Raw genomic sequence first — 20,622 nt, 5'->3', positions numbered from 1 at the left:
TGGGGGATCTGGGGCTGCTGGGGCACGGGGAGCCCCCTCTCCTGGGCCTGGGGCGCACGGTTGGCCTGGTCTTTTGGATCGAGGGAGAAACCTAGACAGCCCCCCCACCCCACCCAAGGGTCCTGCGCCGAGGGGTTTGGGGTGGCAGCACCTGCGCACAGCAGTCCCTTGGAGCGCCTTGTGGGTAGTTGGGAGGCTACCTCGTGTCCTGGGAGGCGCAGCAGCACCATCTGTCCGGGGCAAGGAGGGGCCCACGAGGCCCTGGCGCCCCCAGAAGTGCCCTTGGGGCACCCGTGTCGCCCAGCCTCCTCCTGTCTGGGGGACCAGGGTCCTGACGCCCGTTCTGCCTCCAGTGCAGGGCTCGCGGCCTGGGAAGAATGTACAGCTGACAGAGAATGAGATCCGTGGCCTGTGCCTCAAATCCCGGGAGATTTTCCTGAGCCAGCCCATCCTTCTGGAGCTGGAGGCACCCCTCAAGATCTGCGGTGAGACTCCTGCCCAGGCCCCTTTGTTTCCTGAAGGCGGCACTGGCCCCCCAAATCCCTGGATCCTTCTAATCTTGAGCCCAACCCTGGTCCTGGGTTCAAGTCTAGACCCTGCACCGGTACTGACGTGGTTCCCTGGGTCACAGGTGACATCCATGGCCAGTACTACGACCTTCTGCGGCTGTTCGAATACGGGGGCTTCCCTCCAGAGAGCAACTACCTCTTCCTGGGGGACTATGTAGACCGGGGCAAGCAGTCGCTGGAGACCATCTGCCTGCTGCTGGCCTATAAGATCAAGTACCCCGAGAACTTCTTCCTGCTCCGTGGGAACCACGAGTGTGCCAGCATCAACCGCATCTACGGCTTCTACGATGAGTGTGAGTAGCTTCGTGCCTGGGGCTGCCCAAGGCCTGAAGAGCTCTCCCTGCTATTCATTTGGCCTGGTGATAGGGGTATCCATGTCTGGCAGAGCCCTGCCCTCCTGCCATGGGGTCTGGCACTCAACAGGGGTCTGGTGAATGGTTGCTGACTGAAGGGCTAATGCAGAACCCTGTCTGGTGACACTCCCTCTAGTACATCTCCTACTTAAGCACTTAGGACACCTATCTGGACTGGACTCTGTTGGCCAGAAGCTGAGATAAACCAGACCCAGTCTTGGCCTGGTCCTGCTCATAGGGTGGGGGTGGATGCTAACCCCAACACTGTTCCAGATTGTAACTTTGGGGTTCCGTGGATTCAGCTACTGTAGAAGTCCCCCTAGAAGGCTGGTAGGCAGTGTGTGTGTGGTGGGGGTTCCCTTCTTATCTCCCATGCTCTTCTCCCAGCTGTGTCTGGGAGGCCTTGGAGGCCTGCTCATGAGCCATTCTCCTTCCCCTGGGCAGGCAAGAGGCGCTACAACATTAAACTGTGGAAAACCTTCACCGACTGCTTCAACTGCCTGCCCATTGCAGCCATCGTGGACGAGAAGATCTTCTGCTGCCATGGAGGTGAGGGCGGCTCCGGGGCACCTGCTGAGGGAGTTCATGGGAAGAAGCTGTCAGTAGAGGACTTGTTCCTAGTCGCCTGGAACAGCTCTCCCTGGGGTCTGGGCTTGGATGTCACTTATTGCAGGATGTTCCCCTGCTCCTTGGTGTTAGGCTGCACTCTCCACTGTTGTGGCCTCAGCATTATGCTTGCTCCTTTCTCTAGGGAGCTCTGCGCTCCTAGAAGGCAGGGACTTAAAAGAGGCAGAAGGTAATGAGTTCTGTCTGCCTGGGTTCCCAAAATCCAGGAGGGCCAGGGGGTAGTGGTGGAATGTATGTGCGCGCAAAAGCTGATTGGCCAGGGCTTTTGGGGGTGAGGGGGCATCCTTGTTTTGAGGCTTGAGGAAGTGATGTGCCACCTGTGTCCTCCAGGTCTGTCCCCCGACCTACAGTCCATGGAGCAGATTCGGCGTATCATGCGGCCCACAGATGTGCCTGACCAGGGGCTGCTATGTGACCTGCTGTGGTCTGACCCTGACAAGGACGTGCAGGGCTGGGGCGAGAACGACCGTGGTGTCTCCTTTACCTTCGGGGCTGAGGTGGTGGCCAAGTTCCTACACAAGCACGACTTGGACCTCATCTGCCGGGCACACCAGGTGGGCTGGCAGCTCTGGTCCAGGTAGGAGAGGGACCTGGGCAGCCAGCACTTGCTTAACTCTCTGCCCCATCCTTGTCCAGGTGGTAGAAGATGGCTATGAGTTCTTTGCCAAGCGGCAGCTGGTGACACTCTTCTCAGCTCCCAACTACTGCGGCGAGTTTGATAATGCTGGCGCCATGATGAGCGTGGACGAGACGCTCATGTGCTCCTTCCAGGTGGGGATGGGGAAGGAAGGGGCTGGTGGCCCATGGCTCAGCCCCATGAGCCTGACCAGTGTTGTCTCTTTTAGATCCTCAAGCCCGCCGACAAGAACAAGGGGAAATATGGGCAGTTCAGTGGCCTGAACCCTGGTGGCCGGCCCATCACCCCACCCCGTAACTCCGCCAAAGCCAAGAAATAGCCTCCACGTGCCCGCCCTCTGCCCTAGATGGTGGATTGTACAGAAACCACGCAGCATGGGGGGGTCATGCTGACTTCCTAGGCCTGCTGTCACAGGGAACATGGAGCCTTGATGAATTTTTCCTTTTTTTAATGAATCAATAGCAGTGTCCAAGCCCCCAGGGCTCCCTCTGCCTGTGCCTCGGTGGCTGCAAGCAGGATCCTGGGGCTGAGGCTGCAGCTCAGGGCAAAGCAGGGCCAGATTGTGGGTCTCCAGCCTTGCTTGGCCTCAGGGCTGGCAGCCGGATCCTGGGCAACCCATCTGGTCTCTTGAATAAAGGTCAAAGCTGGATTCTTGCCCTGGCCTGTCTCCCTTGTCCCAAACAGTGGGCCTGGCACTCTTTTGCCCAGAGCCACTTGCAAGGGGTGGCTTGCCAGGCACGGGGCCCCAGCCACATGTTAAGGTCCACAGGGCCTTCTTAGAATTCCCAGCCAGAGCCAAAAAATATTGAAAAAGCAAGGCCAGCCATAGGACATCCCTGATTTGGAGGAGGGACAAGTCATGATTGTCAGAAAAAGTTGATCAATGGGCCAGCAGCCCCACTGTGATTTCTTAAGGAAGAAAGGTGTCCAGCTTCTGTTTCAAGGTTGGAATAAGGTGTGGGACCTCCTATCAGGTGGACCTTCCCTCGAAACAGACATGATTGTTTGGGGGACATGACAGGACCCAGGCCAGTTACCAATAGCCAGTTGGGGCATGGGGATGCAGCAGGACCAGCCAGCTCAGCTCCAGCCCACCTTTACCAACGCCAGCGTGGAGACCCAGCCCTGTCCCTGGCTGGCGCTGAGGAGCCAGAGGCTGTGGCTTCATCTAGTCCAGGGCCTCTGGGCACAGAAGGTTCTCAGTTCAGCCTTCACCCTCACTGTCTTCAGCCAACACAGGGCTGGGGCCCAGCGGGGAGTGTGCAGGAGCCAGGATGGAGCCAAAGAACAGTGAGCGGAACTGGAAGAATAGGAAGCTCAGTGAGTTGTGGAGGCTGCTCCCACCTGGCACCCCATCCTCTGCCTCCACTTCCAGCCCTTACCTTCTTGGGTGGGGGGGTCCCAGGCACTGTACTGAGCTCAGCCGCAGCTTCATCTTCTTCCCCTTCGGAGCTGCAGGGAGGCTGGAGGCCAGGTGAGAGGGATATGGAGGGGAGTGTTCTTGAGCTCTCACTGCCCACAGTGGTTTCCATGGCGATCATGTAAGAGTCAATGTCGTCACTGGCAAAGTCATCCGGCTGGGGGGTGCTGCAGGTAAAGATGATGTCAGTGAGAAACAGGAAAAGAGCCCACCTTGGAGGGCTGTGGTGGGGGTTGGTGTGGGGGCCTTGTGACCACTGGTGATCTCTTAGTTTTATTACTTCCTTATTTGGTTGGAGGAGAGAGGATACAAGGGTTAAGTGGCAGCTTCCTGGAGGGGCTGGGCCTGGAATCTTTTGATCAGAGTTCAAATAGGGGCCTGAGGGAGGCATCCTGGGGGCCCATTTAGCTCAGCTGGGGGAGGGGAGTAGTAAGTCCGGTGAGCTGGGCCACTTTGGGCCCAATATCTCGCCTTCCCAGGGGAGAGGAGCTGGAGAGCACTAAGGCCCAGGGACCTGCTGGGCAGGGGGCCAGACTAAACTTCCTCTGCTTAAACTATACTCGCCCCATCCTCCCCAACCCACCTACCCTTCCCGCCACCTGCTTTTCACCCCAGGCAGCCCCTAGCCTCCAGCAACCCCCTTTCCCTCCTAGTCTGGGAGGAAGCTCAGTGGGGAGGTCTCAGCCAGAGAAGGAAGCTAGCCTGACCTTGGGGACACTCCCCTGGGTGGGGGGGATCTCTGAGCACAGCTGACCAGGAAGGCTGAGCCTGCGAGGCTGGAAGCTGGAAGCACTGTAGGGGCTGGGGCCTTACAGGAAATGTCTGTATGGAGGGGGAGGTATTGAAGCTGGAGGCAGCAGGCTCAGGCCAGGGTGCTCAGAGCCACTTGGGAGGGCGGGCCCGTGGAAACCCTCACCTGTGGGCCTGGCGCTGAGGCGCCGGCTGGCAGGGCTCTGGGAAGTGCGGGTCCTGGGAGTTTGGGGTTGGCTCCGAGAGTGTAGCCAGAACAAAGTGGCCATCCAGCAGCGAGTCCTTGATGGCAAAGATGGCTGGCCTGGGCAGATGATGGGTCCCAGACAAGGTAAGGGCCCTTTGCACCCCAGAGCCCTCCCCTCCCTGTCCTGAGGCTGGGAATTACCTGCCGGGAGCATCGAAGTGAATGCTAAGAGATAAGTTTGCTGACTCTGCGAAGCTCAGGAGCCCCTGGGAGGAGAGAGCAGAGCAGTGAGGCCTTGGGCAGGACAGGGAGGATGGGATGGTGAGGGTATGGGGGGAACCTCACCCGGAATTCTTTGAGGCAGAAAGTGATGGCCACCCCTTCTTCAGCCTGCAGCTGCTGGAAATCCTCCTGCCCAATGCTCATCTCAGTCACCATGGCTTTGATGGTGCTGTCTGTGGGGGCAGGAACAAGAGGAACCTGGGCCCATAGGTCCTAGCTCCTCCCACCCCATCATTCCCTATCCCAGGCCCTGTCCAGATCCCTCACCTGCCTCTTCCTCCTGGTAGCTTCGCAGGATGACCCTGCGACCATGGCCAATGCCCAGCGTCACTTCAGCCAGTGCAGGGGGGAAGGGCAGAACAGCCTCCCCCAGAAGCCTGTGAGGAGGGCAGAGCATTACACCTAAGGCTTGGCCCTACCCAGTGGTTTTGCTCTCAGAGGACCTGAGGCAGGACAGTGATATACGCACCAGTATGGAAGGGGGATTGCCATGAGCCAGGCCTAGCATGCCCCAGGAAGGAGGACAGGGTGAGCAAGACATGGTTCCTGCCCCATCAAAAGCTCCCAGGCTGTCATGGCAGCAAAGTCCACTGTAAGGGACAGGACAGACAAGAGTAGAGCCCAGAGAAAGCAGCAGGAAGGATGGGCTATACCAGGCAGGCAACACCTGTCCATCCAGGGGTGGGAAACCACACCCATTCTATCCTTACCACTTGGCCTTCAAAAAGAACCCTACATCCTTGTTTTTTAGGGATACATGGTAATAAGTAGTTACAAATGAAGTAATATTTAGAATTAGCCTCAAGACAGTTGGGACAGGAGCTGGCATCTTTTATATGTATTTAAAATTTTAAGAAAAAGAAAAAATTACCCATTAAAAAAGAGAAATAGCCTCAAAATCCAGTCCAGAGGTGATAGCCTTCCCTCTTTCTCTACCTAAAGGAGCAGTGCTATACACAGAACTCAGAAACCATATAGTCAGGACCCAAAGGGACCTTCAAGTTACATGGCCTATGGCTACCAAAAGAAATGAACAAGACCTTGGGCTACTTGAATGCCAAGAGCACCCAGCATGGGCGGGAAGGGAGCCACCCCTCTGCACTGGTCTTCACCAGGGACCTGGGCCTCCACTGCAGTCCCGGCTTCCCAGCCCCTGGGGGGATTGCCCGGATGGTTCCAGCTCTGGAGCTGCTTGTTAGGCCTCCTGGACCACAACCTCCCCACCCAGGCTCCTACCTTGACCTGAGGACTCAAGGCTAAAGTCAGGGCAGGTAGGGAGAGGCTGCCCTTGAGTGGGGAGCACCCCAGAAGGATAACCAAGCCAAAGAAGGGTTTTGACCCTGAGCTACAAAGCTTGACGACAGACTTTCAAGGCTGCTCAGGCCAGAGACCTACTCTCCAGAAGGCTGACTGGCCAGAAAGACAAGCTGGGCCCTTGGGGTGAGACTATAGGCTCCTGAAGACAGTGAGGAGCCTACAGCAAGGGAGCCCCTGTCCCTCCTCTACTCCCCCTCTTAAAGAGACAGACAAGGACCTGAGAGCAAACTGGGCTGGATGACTGCTGAGGTTCACACAAACCCTGTAGGAAAAATGGTAGCGGTGCCTTCTTAAATTGACCCTTGAGGCCCCAAAGAAGGAAGACGGAGACCTAGGGCTCAGCTTTCGGGAAGGTGGTGTACTTACTTTGCTGGGGCCCGGAGCAGATAGGGGCACGAGGCTGGGTCGAAGACAGCCTGCAGGGACTCACAGTCCTGGAAGGACAGGTTGTGAGTCTTTCTCACCCCTGGACGGGCAGACAGAGTCTCAGGACCTCGCCAACCTCCACCCCCACACCCCAGGAACCCCCTTGCTGGCCAGCTGCCCACTCACCATATTTGCAGTGCAGCTGGACCACCAGGCGGCTGCTCCTGCCATTCAGGGAGATGCAGCATTTCTCCACTGTCTTCTCCAGCATCACCAGCGAGCGGAAGACTGACAGGAACGACTAGGTGGGGGAAACACATCAGGCCAACACTGCACCTCCAACCACCAGTTCTCACGTCCCCTGTGGGCCCTAGCCCATCATGGGCTCAGGACCGACATACCAGGAAGGGAGCTCCCACAACTATCGGTCATTGACACATTTCTAGGCCTCTGTTCATGCTGCTCCCTGTCTGGATGCCTTGCAACACCTGCTTGAATGTCACCTCTCTCTCCAGGTCCCTGGTAGGGTTGATCACCCTCTCCTTGTCTGCATTCCCCTCTGCAGATGTCTTCACTGTGCTCCTCGCTGCACTGTGCACTGGATTGCCCCTGCACACACCTCTCTCCCCAGTTGGCATCTACTGAGTGCCCAGAGCAGCTGCACTGCTGCGGGGGGCTCCTGGGGGGTGCAGTACCGCTGCTGAGGGGAGGACCTCACCTTCATCAGGATCTTACAGCGCAGTGGGTCCTGACCAGGGGTGGCCGCCTGGTACAGCTGGAAGAAGAGCGGGGCAAAGAGGAAGCAGGCATAGGCAGAGCGGGAGGAATTCACGGTCCGGAGAGAGAGCTGGGCAAGGAAAAGCAGGGAGAGGAACGCAGTCAGGGCAGTGACACTTGCCCTAATGTCCTGCACCTCCACCATCACCTGTTGAAATCCTGACCCCTTCCGGTCATCGGATACCTTCTCCACGAAGCCTCCCCAGAGTTGGCCTCAGCACTGCTCCCACCAGGGCCTTACACCAACTCACTGCGCCTTTCCCCCCAGTCACCCCCACCGGCCACCTGGCACTTCAGGGAGAGCAATTGTCCTCAGTCCACACACAGGCCTGGGAAATGACAGGGCCCAAACTGGTGCCCCAGCACCGGGGGTTGGACACTGAAACTCAGCTGACAAATCTGTCCCGGGCATCCTGCCTGGTGGAGGCGAGACTCAAGCCCAGGTTAGGGCTCCCTGTTGGAATCCCATCCCGTCCCAGACCCCAGCTCCTCACCCCGTCTTCCAGGGGCTCCAGGTAGAGCTCGTCCCCGATTCGGGATAGAGAGTGGACGGCCTTGCCGAGCACTGCGTGGGGAGAAGAGCATCAGGGGTTAGGCTGGAGCCTCGGGCAGTCCCACGTCCCCTCGACCCCGCCAGGCCCCACTCACCCTTCACGTTGCCGCCTGTGACCAGACACTTCATGCCGCCGCCTGCACCGAGGCCGGCTGGCCTGCGCCCAGCAGAGACTGGCGGCTTCCCTCCTCTCGGAAGCGTGGATGGCCGGAGCACCTTCGCGCGCACCCCTGACAGCCCGCCCCGCCTCCTCATTGGTCCACACACCGGGCCTCCGTCACGTGAGGAAGACGTTTGCAACTCCACTGTCACGTGACGGAGCCCGTTGGGGGCAGGTCACGTGGGCCGGAGGGCTCGGCGGAGCACCTTCGCGCGCACCCCTGACAGCCCGCCCCGCCTCCTCATTGGTCCACACACCGGGCCTCCGTCACGTGAGGAAGACGTTTGCAACTCCACTGTCACGTGACGGAGCCCGTTGGGGGCAGGTCACGTGGGCCGGGAGGGCTCGGCGCACACCTCGTTCGTTTCCTCTCGCTGGCGCGCGACTACGCAACCGAGCGCGGGGAATACGGAGGACGCGGCCCCGGTGCTCGGTGCTCGAGTCACCGGCTCAGTGCGGATTTCCCAGGTGTCGCAGCAAGACCGTCCGCACCGACCCGGGCCGGAGACTAGGATCCAAGCTGCAGCCACCAGCACTAAAGAAAGATGAAAGCAATCGCGGCCGGATCCCGCTGTGGGAAGTGGCCGTTCGTTCTGGCTTCGAGGACCTTTCGTTGATTGTTGAACATAAGATTCTCGGGCGGAAAGGGCTGGCCGGGGTACCTCGCAGGGGGGAGCGAGAAGAAAGGCTCCGGGGGTGAGGTTTAGCCCGTGCGGGAGGGAGGTGGGTCTTGGAGCCGCGCAGAGGGGTGGTGGCCGCCACATGACAAGGCGCACTAATGAGCAGCACTGGACACGTTTACGAGGGTAGAATCGTACTTACGTGGCCATTTAAAACAACAACAACAACGCAAAACCCGGGCTGTGCGAAAGGAAGGGTCTCATCAGCCAGGGGTGTCTGCCTGGCCCTGGGCGCCAGCCCCCGGGGTAATGGGGAAGGCAGGCCTGGGCGGGCTCGCTGACCCCTGGTTTCCCGCAGCACCAAGGCTCTGAGGTGCTCTGAAGGGCCCCGTCGCGCCGTTCCTTTAGGGCAGCCTGGCCTTGCCCCTCTGCTGCTGTCTGCAGCGAGGATACCTTTGTCTGCGGACCCCTTGCCCTCCAGCTCCTAACCTGCCATTGTGGACCCCACTTGTTTCCCCTTCTCCTTGCCCTCATCTCCTCTCCCGCACTGGGCTCTCGGGAGGTTACTCTCTCCTCCCAGAGGGATCCGTGTAAATGGCACCACCTCTGTGCAGGCATTTGGGTAAGTAAACTCGGAGTCATCCTTGGCCCCACCTTCCCCTCACCCCACATACTACAATTTTTTGGCAAGTCCTGAGTCTACCTCCCAAACAGATGACAACTTCAGCCTTCCTCTTCCATCTCCAGAGCCATCATCCTGGCTAAGGACACCATCATCTCTCCTCCGGACGACTGACCAGGAGCTCTCTGAGTCTCTCTGTCTCATCCAGTCCACTCTCCATACAGCACCAAGGTGACCTTCCTAAAATGTCAACCATGTCACGCCTCCCCTTGTTTAGACCCTCCAGTGGTTTCTAACCACTGCACTTCCCATAAAATCCACACTTTCCCCCCCAAACCTCAGGAGCCAGCCCAGCCTCTTCACCGGTCTCTGGTCTTCCTGCGCAGCCCATCACATCCTTTTCCATCTTGGGATCTCTGCACAGGCCATTCCTACCACTGGGGATGCTCTGCTCCCTTCTCACGTGCTGGCTCCTTTTCCTGGGGCTCAGCTTCAAGCAATAGGCCTCTGCCCCCTCCCCCATGTCCCCCTTCTCTCTAGCTAAGCCCTTGCTCTGGGTTAGTCACAGCACTTAGCACCACTCAACATTATTCCACACGTGTGTGCACTTATTCAACGGGCGTCTTCACCACTAGTATGTCAGCTCCTGAGCACAGGGACCATGTCTGTTTTGTTTGTTGCTGTATCCCTGTGCCTCACACAGGCCTGGCCCTCAGTAGAGGGTAATACATGTGTTCAGTGGGTAAATGTGTGATCCAAATGAAGATGAGCTGCCTCCAAGTCACTACATTTCTCATAGAATCCACACTACCCCAAACCTGCCCAGCCTCTTCACCTGTCTCTGGCTCATAGCCCCACCCTTCCCTAGACAAGAGCTGCCCCCTACCCTGTTCTGTCAGAAGAACAAAAGAACCTAGCACAGCTATTCTCTTCCTTACCTTTCGTCCCCCTCCTGGATGTCCCTCTCTTTCACCCCAGTGTAAGTCAGCATAGCCTCACAGCTTCTCCATCTCACCTCTGCCTCACACCATACCTGAGCCGCCCAACCGGAACAGGAGATAGACACCACAGCTCTCTGGACGGCCAGGAAAGGAAGCTGTGATTATGCAGTCTTGTCTGCCCCTGACCCCTAGGTCTGTAGAGTCTTATGGCCTTGAGGTCTTTGGAGCAAGGCCCTGGGGAGAGGGAGACAGACTCTTTAGGACTTTCTCTCTCTCTCTCTCTCTCACACACACACACACACACACACACACACACACGCCTGTCAAAAGTCGGAATCTGCCCTTCTGAAGGGCTCAGACAACAGAAAGGAGGCTAGAGCGGGAGTCAGGGGCCTGTTTCTAGTCTGTGCTCCAACACGGATTCGCTGTGTGACTTTGTGTAAGTCCCTCCCTGGCTCTGCGGCTGTTGGTGGCATGAGATGCTCACTGCAGTGCCCAGCTTCCCTATGCCCCTCATCTGGCCGTAGCTCTGGAGAGGAGCTGTCATTGGCTGTCTATTTTTGTTAATCCTCACCCGAGGATATTTTTCCATTGATTTTTAGAGAGAGTGGAAGGGAAGGAGGGAGGGGGAGAGAGAAACATTGATGTAAGAGAGGGACATCCATTGGTTGCCTCCCTCATTGGTCCTGACCCGGCTGGAGATTGAACCTGCAACCCAGGTAGGTGCCCTTGACTGGGAATCAAACCTGAAACCCTTCTGTGCTCGGGCTGACACTCTAACCACTGAGAATACCAGCCAGGGCTCCTTTTTTTTTTTTTTTTAAATATTTTTATTGAGTTTTAGAGGAAGGGAGAGAGAGAAAAAATAATGTGAGAGAAACAGTGATTGGCTGCCTCCTGTATGCACCCTTACCAGGGATCAAACCTGCAACCTGGATCTGTGCCCTGACTGGTGACCTTTTGGTGCATGGGATGAGGCTCAACCAACAGCCCCACCAGCCTGGGCTGTAATTGGCTGTCTTGCTTCCCCCAGGTAATGGGGCCAGAAGGGGGCTCTCCAATCTGGGGCCAAGCAGCCTCTCCAGGCTGTAGTTGGCACAGCCAACAAAACCTCTCAGGTCCAGAAGGGAGGATTTACAGTGGGGGCATGAGAGCCTAGAACTGTCAAGAACCCTTTGTGTTAACAGGGCAGGCAGTGCATATAGGGACCCAAAGACAATTTTGGGTCTGTGCCAGAAGTCAGGAGGCCTGGGGGACCTCCAGTCCTACTCACAACTTCAAGCAAGACTCTTCTCTGGGCCTCAGTTTCCCCTTGATAAAAATGAGGGGATTGGCTGAGATGCTCTCAGAACCCTTTCAAACCCTAGATTCTTAGTCTTCACCATATGCATTTGCGACCTCCCACAAGTGCATATATGGGAGTTGGGGGGGCGGGCAGATAGGGGACAGAAGAAGGTGGTTACCATTGCAGACTTTTTTTTTTTTTAATCCTCACCTGAGAATATTTTTTCCATTGATTGCTAGAGAGTGTGGAAGGGAGAGAGAGGGAGAGAAACATCGGAGTGAGAGAGACATATCGATTGGCTGCCTCCTGCCGGGGCCAGGGAACCTGCAACCTGAGATACGTGCCAGGAATCAACCCCTCGACCCTTCAGTCCTAGGGCCGATGCTCTAACCACTGACCGAACTGGCCAGGGCCCATTTCAAACTTTAAAAATAATTATCTGTCGGGAAATTTCAGTTCAACCACTACTTCTCACCCAACTGGTTAGGTTTGAAGTCGCAGGAATCCTCAGAGCTCAGTAATTCATTTAATTCAGAAACACATTTCTAAGCTCAGGAACAGAGTACAGGATACAAATCCCCACTGCCCTGGGCTTCCACTGCACCGGAGAGGACAGATTAAAGGGACAGCCCATGCCAGGCTCTGATGTGATCCAAACGTGTGGTTCCGCTGGGATGACCAAGGGGGCGAGGCAGCTCTGAGCTGTCGGCAGGGCACTACTTGCCCACCTGTGAGTGGTTCACCAGGTGCCACTGGTGCCTGTAGGCAGGCCCAGGCCTTTCTCATTCCCCAGCATTTATCAGCAGTTAGGGCGGGCAAGCTCGGCACATATCGGTGGCTTAAGCATATATTGAATGACTGAAGAGCATAACATTCAAAGTGGTTACAAGATTTGGACTCAGGTTGTCTATTGAGGTGGACAATGGGATTCTAGGCACTAGCCTGTCTAGATCTGAATCCTGGGTTCATCACTTTTAGGTTTTGTGCAAGTAGACACGTTGCTGATATTCTCTGAGCCTCAGTTTACTCATCTGTAAATTGGGGGAAGGAAAGGGCTGTTGTGAGGATTAATTTAGTGTTTATACAGCTCTTAGCACTCACTGTCAGTCTTGCCATGATGATTATTGCTGTGTCCCACTACCTCCATCTTGCGTGTGCCCTCACAGGATTCTAGGGTCAGAACCAAGAACAAAATAATCATATTAGGGAGGAATCCACACTAGGAAGCAGGGAGGGAAGACCCCAGAGGAACATTGCAAGGAAAAGGCCCAGAGGCCAGGGACTGGAAAGCACTCGCAGGACTCGGGTGGGGCAGAGGTCAGCCCCAGGGAAAAGGTGTGGGGGAGGCTGTGGCTGTGGCCACGTGCTGGCCCCTCAATGCCTGCTGCCTCGTGAGGGGGATGTAAGTCCTCTGTCTTCCCGAGCTGCCAGAGGCTGACACGAGGCAGTGGCTGTGCCCACACTGCCGGGCACGGTGCGCAGACAAGCCCAGGTCTCTGCAGTCTGCAGGGCAGGAGGTGGAGGGGAGATGGGAGGGGATTTTCTAAACCCACAGCAGAGAAGGGGGAAGCACAGGCTTGTTCACCAAAACCTGGCACGCTGGAATGACAGGCCCCCTTGGAGCACAAGTGAGGTAAGTTTAGGACAAATCAAAGACAGCGTGCTTCACCCAGCAGGGGAGGACGCCGATGGAACTCATTACCCCAAGATGTGGTCTCGGCTGGGAATATAAATAGCTTCACAAAAGGTTTAGATAAATCTGTGGATGACAGCTCCATTCATGGCTAGAAGGGGAAGGAAGCTGTTTGGGGCCTGCTGGCCTGTGGGGAAAGCCTCAGGGCGGGACCTGGCCTCCCCAAGAGCAGCTCAAGGGGCCCCAGTCAAAGGCAGGCTTCAGGCCACAGGAACCCCAGGTGGCAGCATCAGTGTTCTGGCAGGCTAGAGCCCCGTCTGAATCCCGGGGTTCTTTCCTCAACCCCCAACACGTGCTGTCTGGGGAGATATGTGCACTTCCAGCTCTGGGGAGTCCTGGCGGGGTTGTCCCCTAAAGGGACCAGCAGAGGGAGACAGACACCGTGTCCAGTCCCAGCTCCCAGAACAGAGTTGGGCTACTCTGCCTGTAGGGCAGGCAAGCATCCATGGGGCCCAGCTCTGTGCCCAAGCCAGCTAGGCACCTGAGGGAGGGAGGGGCTGAGATGGGCTTACTGCAGTTCGGGGTAAGGGGGAGAGACTAGGGAATGGGGGCGGGGTGGGAAGGAGGCCACTAATTAAGAGCAGAGTGGCTCTGGAGCCATCTTGCCCTCTGTCCCAGGAGACCCAGAGCCCCTGGCTGGCAGGCTTGGGTCTCTGTAGTTCCAAACTGTTCCGTGGGGCACATACAGGAGCTTCTGAAGGCTCCTCCCCAGCCCCAGCAAGGTTCCAGGCCAGGTGTGGCTTTTCCCTTTCCGCCACTCAGATTCTCCCCGGCCCCTCTGGAAGTCTTTCCTCACATCTCCGTCCATTGACCTTTCTGTGCACCACAGCCCTTTAGAAACCTTAAGTTCTTGAGGACCTGTCTCATTTAACAGATTTTGTAGCAGGCTGAAACTGACATGCACAGGGAAGGACGAGTTGTGGTCCTCAGAAAGGTGCCTTGGGGGCCAGTAGGGGTGAGGGGGCTCCTCAGAAACCCAAACTACCCACATCTTGCAGACAGATGACCTGAAAGCTCAGAATGGGGCGGGCACCCAGCACAGTCAGGATCAATTGGCTCCTCTCAGCCCTTCGGAGCTCACTGTGCCCTCGCTGTTGCCCCTCCCACTCCACCCTCCTTTAACACATCGAACCCCTACCGGAGGCTGGCTGGGGTGCAAATTCAAATGCTCAGGAATCATTTATCATTGGAGGAGAGTTGAGCAACAGCCCAACTCTAGAACTCTCTAGAGTTCTGTGTCTGTGCCCTGTGTGGGGAGTCAGAGTCGGGTGATGGGGACAGGCTTCAGGAAGGCAGAATCAAAAGGACAGAAAAGGCACAGACATAGGGGCTTGCAAGAGGGTAGTGGCATCATTAGTGGAAGCAGGAGGATAGGGCACGAGGGCAGATAACAGTAATATTTAACATTATCGAGTGCTAAGTGCCAGAGATTGACTTGTATTAAGTGGATCGACCCTTATTCTGAGGAAGGTACTATTATCATCACCCCTGTGTTGTGCAGGAGAAAATAGGTGTGCAGGGATCAAGTGATTTGCCCAAAGTCACACAGCTAGTAAAGCTGGAGTGGTCACCCTCAACTGTCATTCTCCCAACAGTGCAGGCACTTGGGATGGCAGGCACTGTGGGTGGGACTCCCATCACTGCTTCCCTGGGATGGCCCAGGGAGGTGCTGTCTGTCCTCTGACCCCCAGGGTCCCTGAGAAGCCCGGATATTCTGGAGAAAGTCCTGAGAAGCTTGAAGGAGGGTGGCTGGTGAGGAGGGAGGGGACAGAGCAGGAGGAGCCGGCAGTGACTCAGCAGGGCAGGATAAGGATCTTCCAGCCCAGGGAGAGGTAACCCCACTCCTTTGCCAGGGGAGACGGAGTCACTGAGCCCGAGGCATGGGTTGGCCAGGGCAATGGAACATCCTGGAAGAATGGGGGGGGGGTGGAGTTTCTGACAAGCAAGGGAGGAGTTGAGCATGGGGTATCCCTTCTGCCCCTGCCCATCTCGCACACCTGTCACCCAGACATCCTTGCAGAGAGTAGAGCCCAGGCAGGGCAGGGAGTGGCCCGAAGCAGAGCCTGGTTCCTCTTAGCTTCACATGGAGGCAGTGGGTGTGGTGTCCTCGGGGAGGCCTGAGCTGGTCCAGGTGTGGGTGGGGGCACAGGGCAGGGTAGGGCCCTTGCTGAGGTGGGAGGAGGCCCAGGGGTTTCCGCTGACATCATGGCCAGCTCAGGGTGAGACAGGGCCCTCTGGGCTCTTGCCCGCTGGAGGGAAAGGGAAAGTGCCCACCCCTGCTGCCTTCTCTCACCATCTGCCCTCAGTGGCCTCCAGGCCTGCACATTCACACTGGAGTGTTCACACGTGGTGGCGAAGAGGAGCGCTCTTTCCGGGGATGGATCCCTGGGGCCTTCTCTGGCCCCAGTGAGTAGCCCAGAAGGGGCCTCTCAGGCTACCTAGCCCTTCCCTTTGCAGGCCATATAGTCTGGCCCTCAGGAAGCACAGGGACATCCTGGTCCTGGTTCAGTGCTCAGTCCTAATTCAAGCTTACTGCCCCTAGAATCTACAATTCTAGCTGAGGGCATAGTGCCTCTCCCTGTCCCAGGAGGTGATGTGGGTGACAGCCTAGCATCACAGTCAATTCTTGTCAGCAGTGGGTGGTGGGCAGGGGAATGGGGACTGTCCCTAGGAACGACTTAGTGTCCTGAGGAGACTCAGCACCCAGGTGAGCTCCCTCATGGCCAGGGCACTGGCAAGTCCTGCTGTTTCTGGAGGTGCTCGGCACCCAGCCTCTCCTTTCCAGAGTCCCCTCCCAGGTTGATTCTGCGAGGGATAGTTAAAGGGACATGGTGCCGAAGTTCTGGGCTCCCGTCCTGGTTCTACTACTTGCGTGACCTTGGACAGGTGACTTCATCTTACCAAGCCTCAGTTTCCTCACACATAAAATGGGGAAATAACAGTTCCCATTTTACAGGGTTATTGTAAGAATGAGATGGCCCTGGCCATCCACTGTGGCTCAGTTGGTTGGAGTGTTGTCCTGTGCACCGGAAGGTTGCGGGTTTGATTCCTGATCAGGGTACATAGCTAGGTTGTGGGTTCAATCTCCAATCAGGGTGCAACTGATCAATGTGTCTCTCTCTCTCTTTTAAAACAAATTTGTTTATTTTTGTAGGAACAAGTGCTCTATTTTTGCATTCATGGTTTATTTATTTAATCCTCATCCAAGGATATTTTTTCCATTGATTTTTAGAAAGAGTGGAAGGGAGGGAGAGAGACAAGAGAGAGAAACATTGATTGGTTGCCTCCTGCACAGGGGTTGCCTGCAACTGAGGTACATGCCCTTGACTGGAATTAAACTGGGACCCTTCAGTCCCTGGCTGACACTCTATCCACTGAGCCACACTGGCTAGGGCCAATGTATCGCTCTTACATCAATGTTTCTCTCTCTCTCTCTCTCTCTCTCTCTCTCTCTCTTTTTCTCTCCCCACCTCCCTCTCCTACGTGCACACAGGTCAGTCTCCACCCCTCCACCCCATAGCCTCTTAGGGTTCCTCTCTGTGTCCCTGGCACTTGGCATGGAGTAGGCACTCAGGGAATGTTTAGTGAACAAATGAATGAATTAGTGGATATCCTTACTCACCTCAGTGGGCTTCTCTACCACCATACTCCTGCTCACCCATCAGAAGGGCATCAGACCAGAAGCCTTCCTGGTTTAGGAATCCAGGACACCCAGAGGCCAGTGCCCCTACAGTCCCAAACCTTCAGCTGCCTGGGACATGGTGTTGTTGGGGCATCTGGAGAGCCTTCCCTGGGGATACCAGTTCTGGGGGGAAGGTGAGAGGGAGAAGTGGGAATCTAGCTCATCCGTAAGCCAACACCGACTCACCCCCATCACTTTGGAGGGCAGCTCAGTCATCACCTGGTGCCAGCCCTGCCCCCTGCCCAGCCACACCCCTTGGAGCCTTATCTGCTACCCCACTGTGAATGGTAAGGCTTGGAGTCTAGAAGGCCAGAGAGGGCAGCAAAGCAGTGTCTGCCTCCTCAGCTCACTGATACTCCCACCATCCTGTGGGGGAGTTGGTGGAAGGTGGTCCTATCCCATTCCACAGAGAGGTGATGGGCTTGTCCCAGGGCCACACTGACCAATTGGAAGCCCAGCATTCTGACTCCCAGCCTGGCCCTCTGCCTCTGCAAGGAGCCTGGGACCTCTGCCCAGGGTACCTCAGGCCCCTGCCTGTGGCTGCCACTGCTCCTCCTGCCGTCCAGTCACATTTCTACCCCGAAGCTCTCCCTCCTCCCGGAGCTCTCCTCCCCTCACCATCCTCTGATCTCCAGGGTTAATGGATGTCTCTTGTCACAGGACTGTGACATTCTTAAAGGCAGGGGTGGGTTTTTCTCCTCCCTTGTCTTTTCTAGGACCTAGAACCCAGCGAGGGCTCAGGAAATGCCTGCACAACACACCAAGGATCTGGAACTCAGGTGTGTGTGGCGGGGTGTCTCCTCTAACCTCTGCCCTGCCCCCAGCAGCAATGAACAGGAAGAGCCACAGGGGAGCAGGAACCTTCCGGAGGTCCCAGCTGGAAATCAGAGGGCAGCCACCTGTGCCCTGCCACCCACAGAAACCCTGGAGGTGCCATTCCTACTCTGCCTCTCCTTCCTTCCTTTGAGAACCAATAGCCCACTCCCATTTGGGATTTGGTAGAATAAAGGCATAGTCTTTATTCCAGCCCCCACCCCAACCCAACTGGCAGCTCCTAGCCTGCTGCCTTTGCCCAGGCATGGCAGAGGGGCACAGGCAGCTTGGAGATGGAGTTGATTTTCCCTTTGGCAGTAGAGAAGAGGGGGAGGGGAGAGCTTGCCCCCCATTCCTCCATCCTTCCCCCACCACCACAGAGAGGGGAGAGGGCAGGGATACAAGTCCAGACAAGAGGCAGAGGCGGACGGGACTTCCTCAGCTTGTGGGGTCACAGTATCAAGCCCAGGGGCTGTGTGTAAAGCCAATCGTTCCTGCTCCCACCTGGCCTGGTCCTCATTTGAGAGTTGCAGTCCTTGGTTCCTTTGAACCAATGCTTTCTAGACTCTTGAGGTGAATATTTGCACGGAGGGGGGGGGCTCTGCGGGGGGAGGCAACATGGTAAGCTCCCCCTCAACTACAGAGTCTGTTCCTCTTCCTCCTTGACTCCTGCTCCTCCCTCCTTCCCACTCCCACCCATTTATTTGCCTTTGTGTCTCCTCTTTCCTGTTCTGTCCCTTCCCTTCTCCCCCTCCTCTTCCCTCAGCCCCCACCCTCCTCCTTCAGCTCCCCTCTCCCCCTTTTTCTCCTGGCCCCCTCCTCCTCTCCCTCGGTGGGGCTGCTTTCTCCCTGACTCAGCAAGGTGCTTTATAAGGTGCTGAGGGGGCTCAGCCAAATCCAAACCACATTGTCTGTGCAGACACTCTCCACAAGGAGCCGGCTGCAAACCAGGGAGAAGGACTTGAGCAGTTCCCCTCTCCCTCTCCCCTCCCCTCCATGGCTCCCTCCCTCTGACAGGGTGGCTGCTAGGGGACCTCCTGGCTGGCCTCAGTGCCAGTCACCCACTGGGCATCTGCCTTCTTGACCTTGGCATGGGCATCAAAGATCGTTGGGCTCGCCGGCCAAGAATGTCATTGAAACTTCAGCGTTCAGGCTGGGGGGTGGGGGGGTTGTGGGGGAAGAGGGAGGCCCTGAGCACTTTTCCAAAGGGCCCCTCTAAGGCAGATGCCCTAGAGCCCATCAGAGCTGCTGCTGATCCCCTAGAAAGTCCCCTGCCCCCAACTCCAGGCTAGCTCCCCTTTCCCAGTTCTTTTTCTTGTTTAGGAAAAAAAGAAAAAGAAAGAAAGAAGAGGGGAAAAACTCAACAACAAAGTCTGTCCCACTCCAGTGAGGTAATTGAAAACAAACTTCTTCCCCACCCCCCCATCCCCCCCACCCCAGTTCTCCAAGTGCAGACAGGGAAGAGCTGCCCTGGGAACCCAGTGCTGGTCATGACATACCGCCTGCTCTGACCTACAGGCTGGAGGGGCTGTGGCAGGGCTGGCAGAGCATCCCTTTCTCTGGGGGCACCAGGAAAGGAGTGGGGAGCATGGGCTCTGATGCTGTTCCAGAGGGAGGCGTCACCGTCCAGGTCTGGCCCACTATCGTCTTTATCCCTTTGAAACAACAAATAAACAACAACAAAAGCAACAAATTACTAAATGATTTTATTGCTGGTCTGGTTCTAGAGCTCTCCAGCCATGGAGATCAAATAACTGTCCCCCAAGAAAAGTCATGAAGTGGAGATTCCTGCACGATCCCAGATGAGAGCTGTTTTCTCTGCTCGCTTCCTAGCAGACCTGTGTAGAGCGAGGAAGACCCTCCAGGGAGGGTCCTAGGCTTATGGGTCCCCGGGGTATCCTACCCAGCAAGTCCCAACCCAGGCCTGAGGGAAGGAAGGAGAAAGAGCACTCCACAGCCAAATCGCCCCTACCCCACCACCGGAAAACCAACAACCCCAAACCCCACTGTCTTCATGGGGAAGCATTTCACAAATGGGGTCGTCCATTGCCTTGAATTAGAACGTTCTCGCTGAGTCACCCATGAAGCCCTGGTGTTGAAACTGGTCCGGGTGCCTCGTGTTGATTAATGAATGACAAACCCCCCACCCATGTGCACTCTCCTGGCCGCTGGGAAGAATGAAGAACCCTGTGATCTTGAGGGGAAAGCACTCGCCAAGTGGGCCTGTGGTGCCCTCTCCCGCCCCCGCAGGGGGCATTGTGAACCGGTTAGTCACCTGCCCCGGCCAGCGCCTCGCTTAGCCCCAGCTTTTGGAAATGGGACAGGCGGCGGGACAATAGGCAAGGGGGGCGGTCAGCCCAGACAAAGGGCAGCAGGAAAAACACCATCACTTGCTTGGAGGCCAGCTCGCTGGCATTTGGGAGAATGTGTCATTGCATTTACTGTGTGTGTGTGGGGTGGGGGGCGGGGGTGGTGAGCTTACACACGAGAAGGCAGAGGTAGGGTGAGCGCGGGACCCAGGGACCCACGCGGACAGGGAGCGGCGCCCCAGGCAGACTCGGAGGGAGAGGAAAAGGAGCGGGCGGCTCCCTGCCTGAGCTCTCAGAGTTTGCACACCGACTGATGCCCTTCCCGCCCCCTCCCCCAGGAGGCCCAGGGTGGTACCACCGCAGCCTCGCCTCACCTCACCCCCCCTCGGTGTCGTGGGAGGGAGAGGAGCCCCAGAAGCCCTCCCTTCCCTCCTCCCCCCTCCTCCCCCCACCCCAGGGAGGGCCGCTACAATTTGTGGTTACAGCTTTACACGTCAGAAAAAAAAAAAAAGTTTGCAGAATGTCCCACACTGAAAAAAAAAAAAATCCGAAACCGAGCGAAAAAAACCTGCGAGTGGGCCTGGCGGATGGGATTATTAAAGCTTCGCTGGAGCCGCGGCTCGCCCTCCCACTCCGCCAGCCTCCGGGAGAGGAGCCTC

General features: G+C 56.8%; 2 protein-coding genes and 1 long non-coding RNA gene across 5 annotated transcripts in view; 1 reads left to right on the top strand and 2 right to left on the bottom strand.

The window, feature by feature from the left end:
* Positions 1 to 7: 7 nt before the first annotated feature.
* Positions 8 to 2,835, top strand: PPP1CA (protein phosphatase 1, catalytic subunit, alpha isozyme; the record flags this gene model as incomplete). The annotated part of the gene is made up of 7 exons (XM_014538225.1): positions 8 to 485; positions 632 to 862; positions 1,367 to 1,471; positions 1,674 to 1,718; positions 1,880 to 2,103; positions 2,186 to 2,320; positions 2,395 to 2,835. Coding segments are annotated over 7 exons (1,329 nt in total), but the record flags the coding sequence as incomplete, so codon positions are not given.
* On the bottom strand, positions 2,618 to 8,087 carry RAD9A (RAD9 checkpoint clamp component A). The gene is made up of 11 exons (XM_005864324.2): positions 7,934 to 8,087; positions 7,780 to 7,850; positions 7,227 to 7,355; positions 6,695 to 6,809; positions 6,509 to 6,608; positions 5,093 to 5,202; positions 4,889 to 4,998; positions 4,745 to 4,809; positions 4,523 to 4,660; positions 3,569 to 3,773; positions 2,618 to 3,486 (listed from the first exon to the last, which is right to left on the bottom strand). Exons 1-11 carry the CDS (start codon positions 7,965 to 7,967, stop codon positions 3,391 to 3,393), a joined length of 1,173 nt encoding a protein of 390 aa, XP_005864386.1. The 5' UTR covers positions 7,968 to 8,087; the 3' UTR covers positions 2,618 to 3,390.
* A 3,690-nt stretch (positions 8,088 to 11,777) lies between these two features.
* LOC102250816 overlaps positions 11,778 to 20,622 on the bottom strand; it is a 44,606-nt gene continuing 35,761 nt past the window's right edge. The window contains exons 3-5 of one of the 3 annotated variants that reach the window (XR_001361730.1): positions 19,154 to 19,309; positions 16,782 to 16,964; positions 11,778 to 12,636 (exon numbers count right to left, since the gene is read on the bottom strand). This is a non-coding gene — a long non-coding RNA (uncharacterized LOC102250816). Of the gene's footprint in view, positions 12,637 to 16,677; positions 16,965 to 18,823; positions 19,310 to 20,622 lie in introns of those variants that run through there. The other 2 variants (XR_001361729.1, XR_001361728.1) reach the window with 2 other exon arrangements.

Source organism: Myotis brandtii, unplaced genomic scaffold (genome assembly GCF_000412655.1).
Source record: "Myotis brandtii unplaced genomic scaffold, ASM41265v1 scaffold187, whole genome shotgun sequence".
Classification (NCBI taxonomy): domain Eukaryota; kingdom Metazoa; phylum Chordata; class Mammalia; order Chiroptera; family Vespertilionidae; genus Myotis; species Myotis brandtii.
This window is presented reverse-complemented; position numbering and strand designations above follow the sequence as displayed.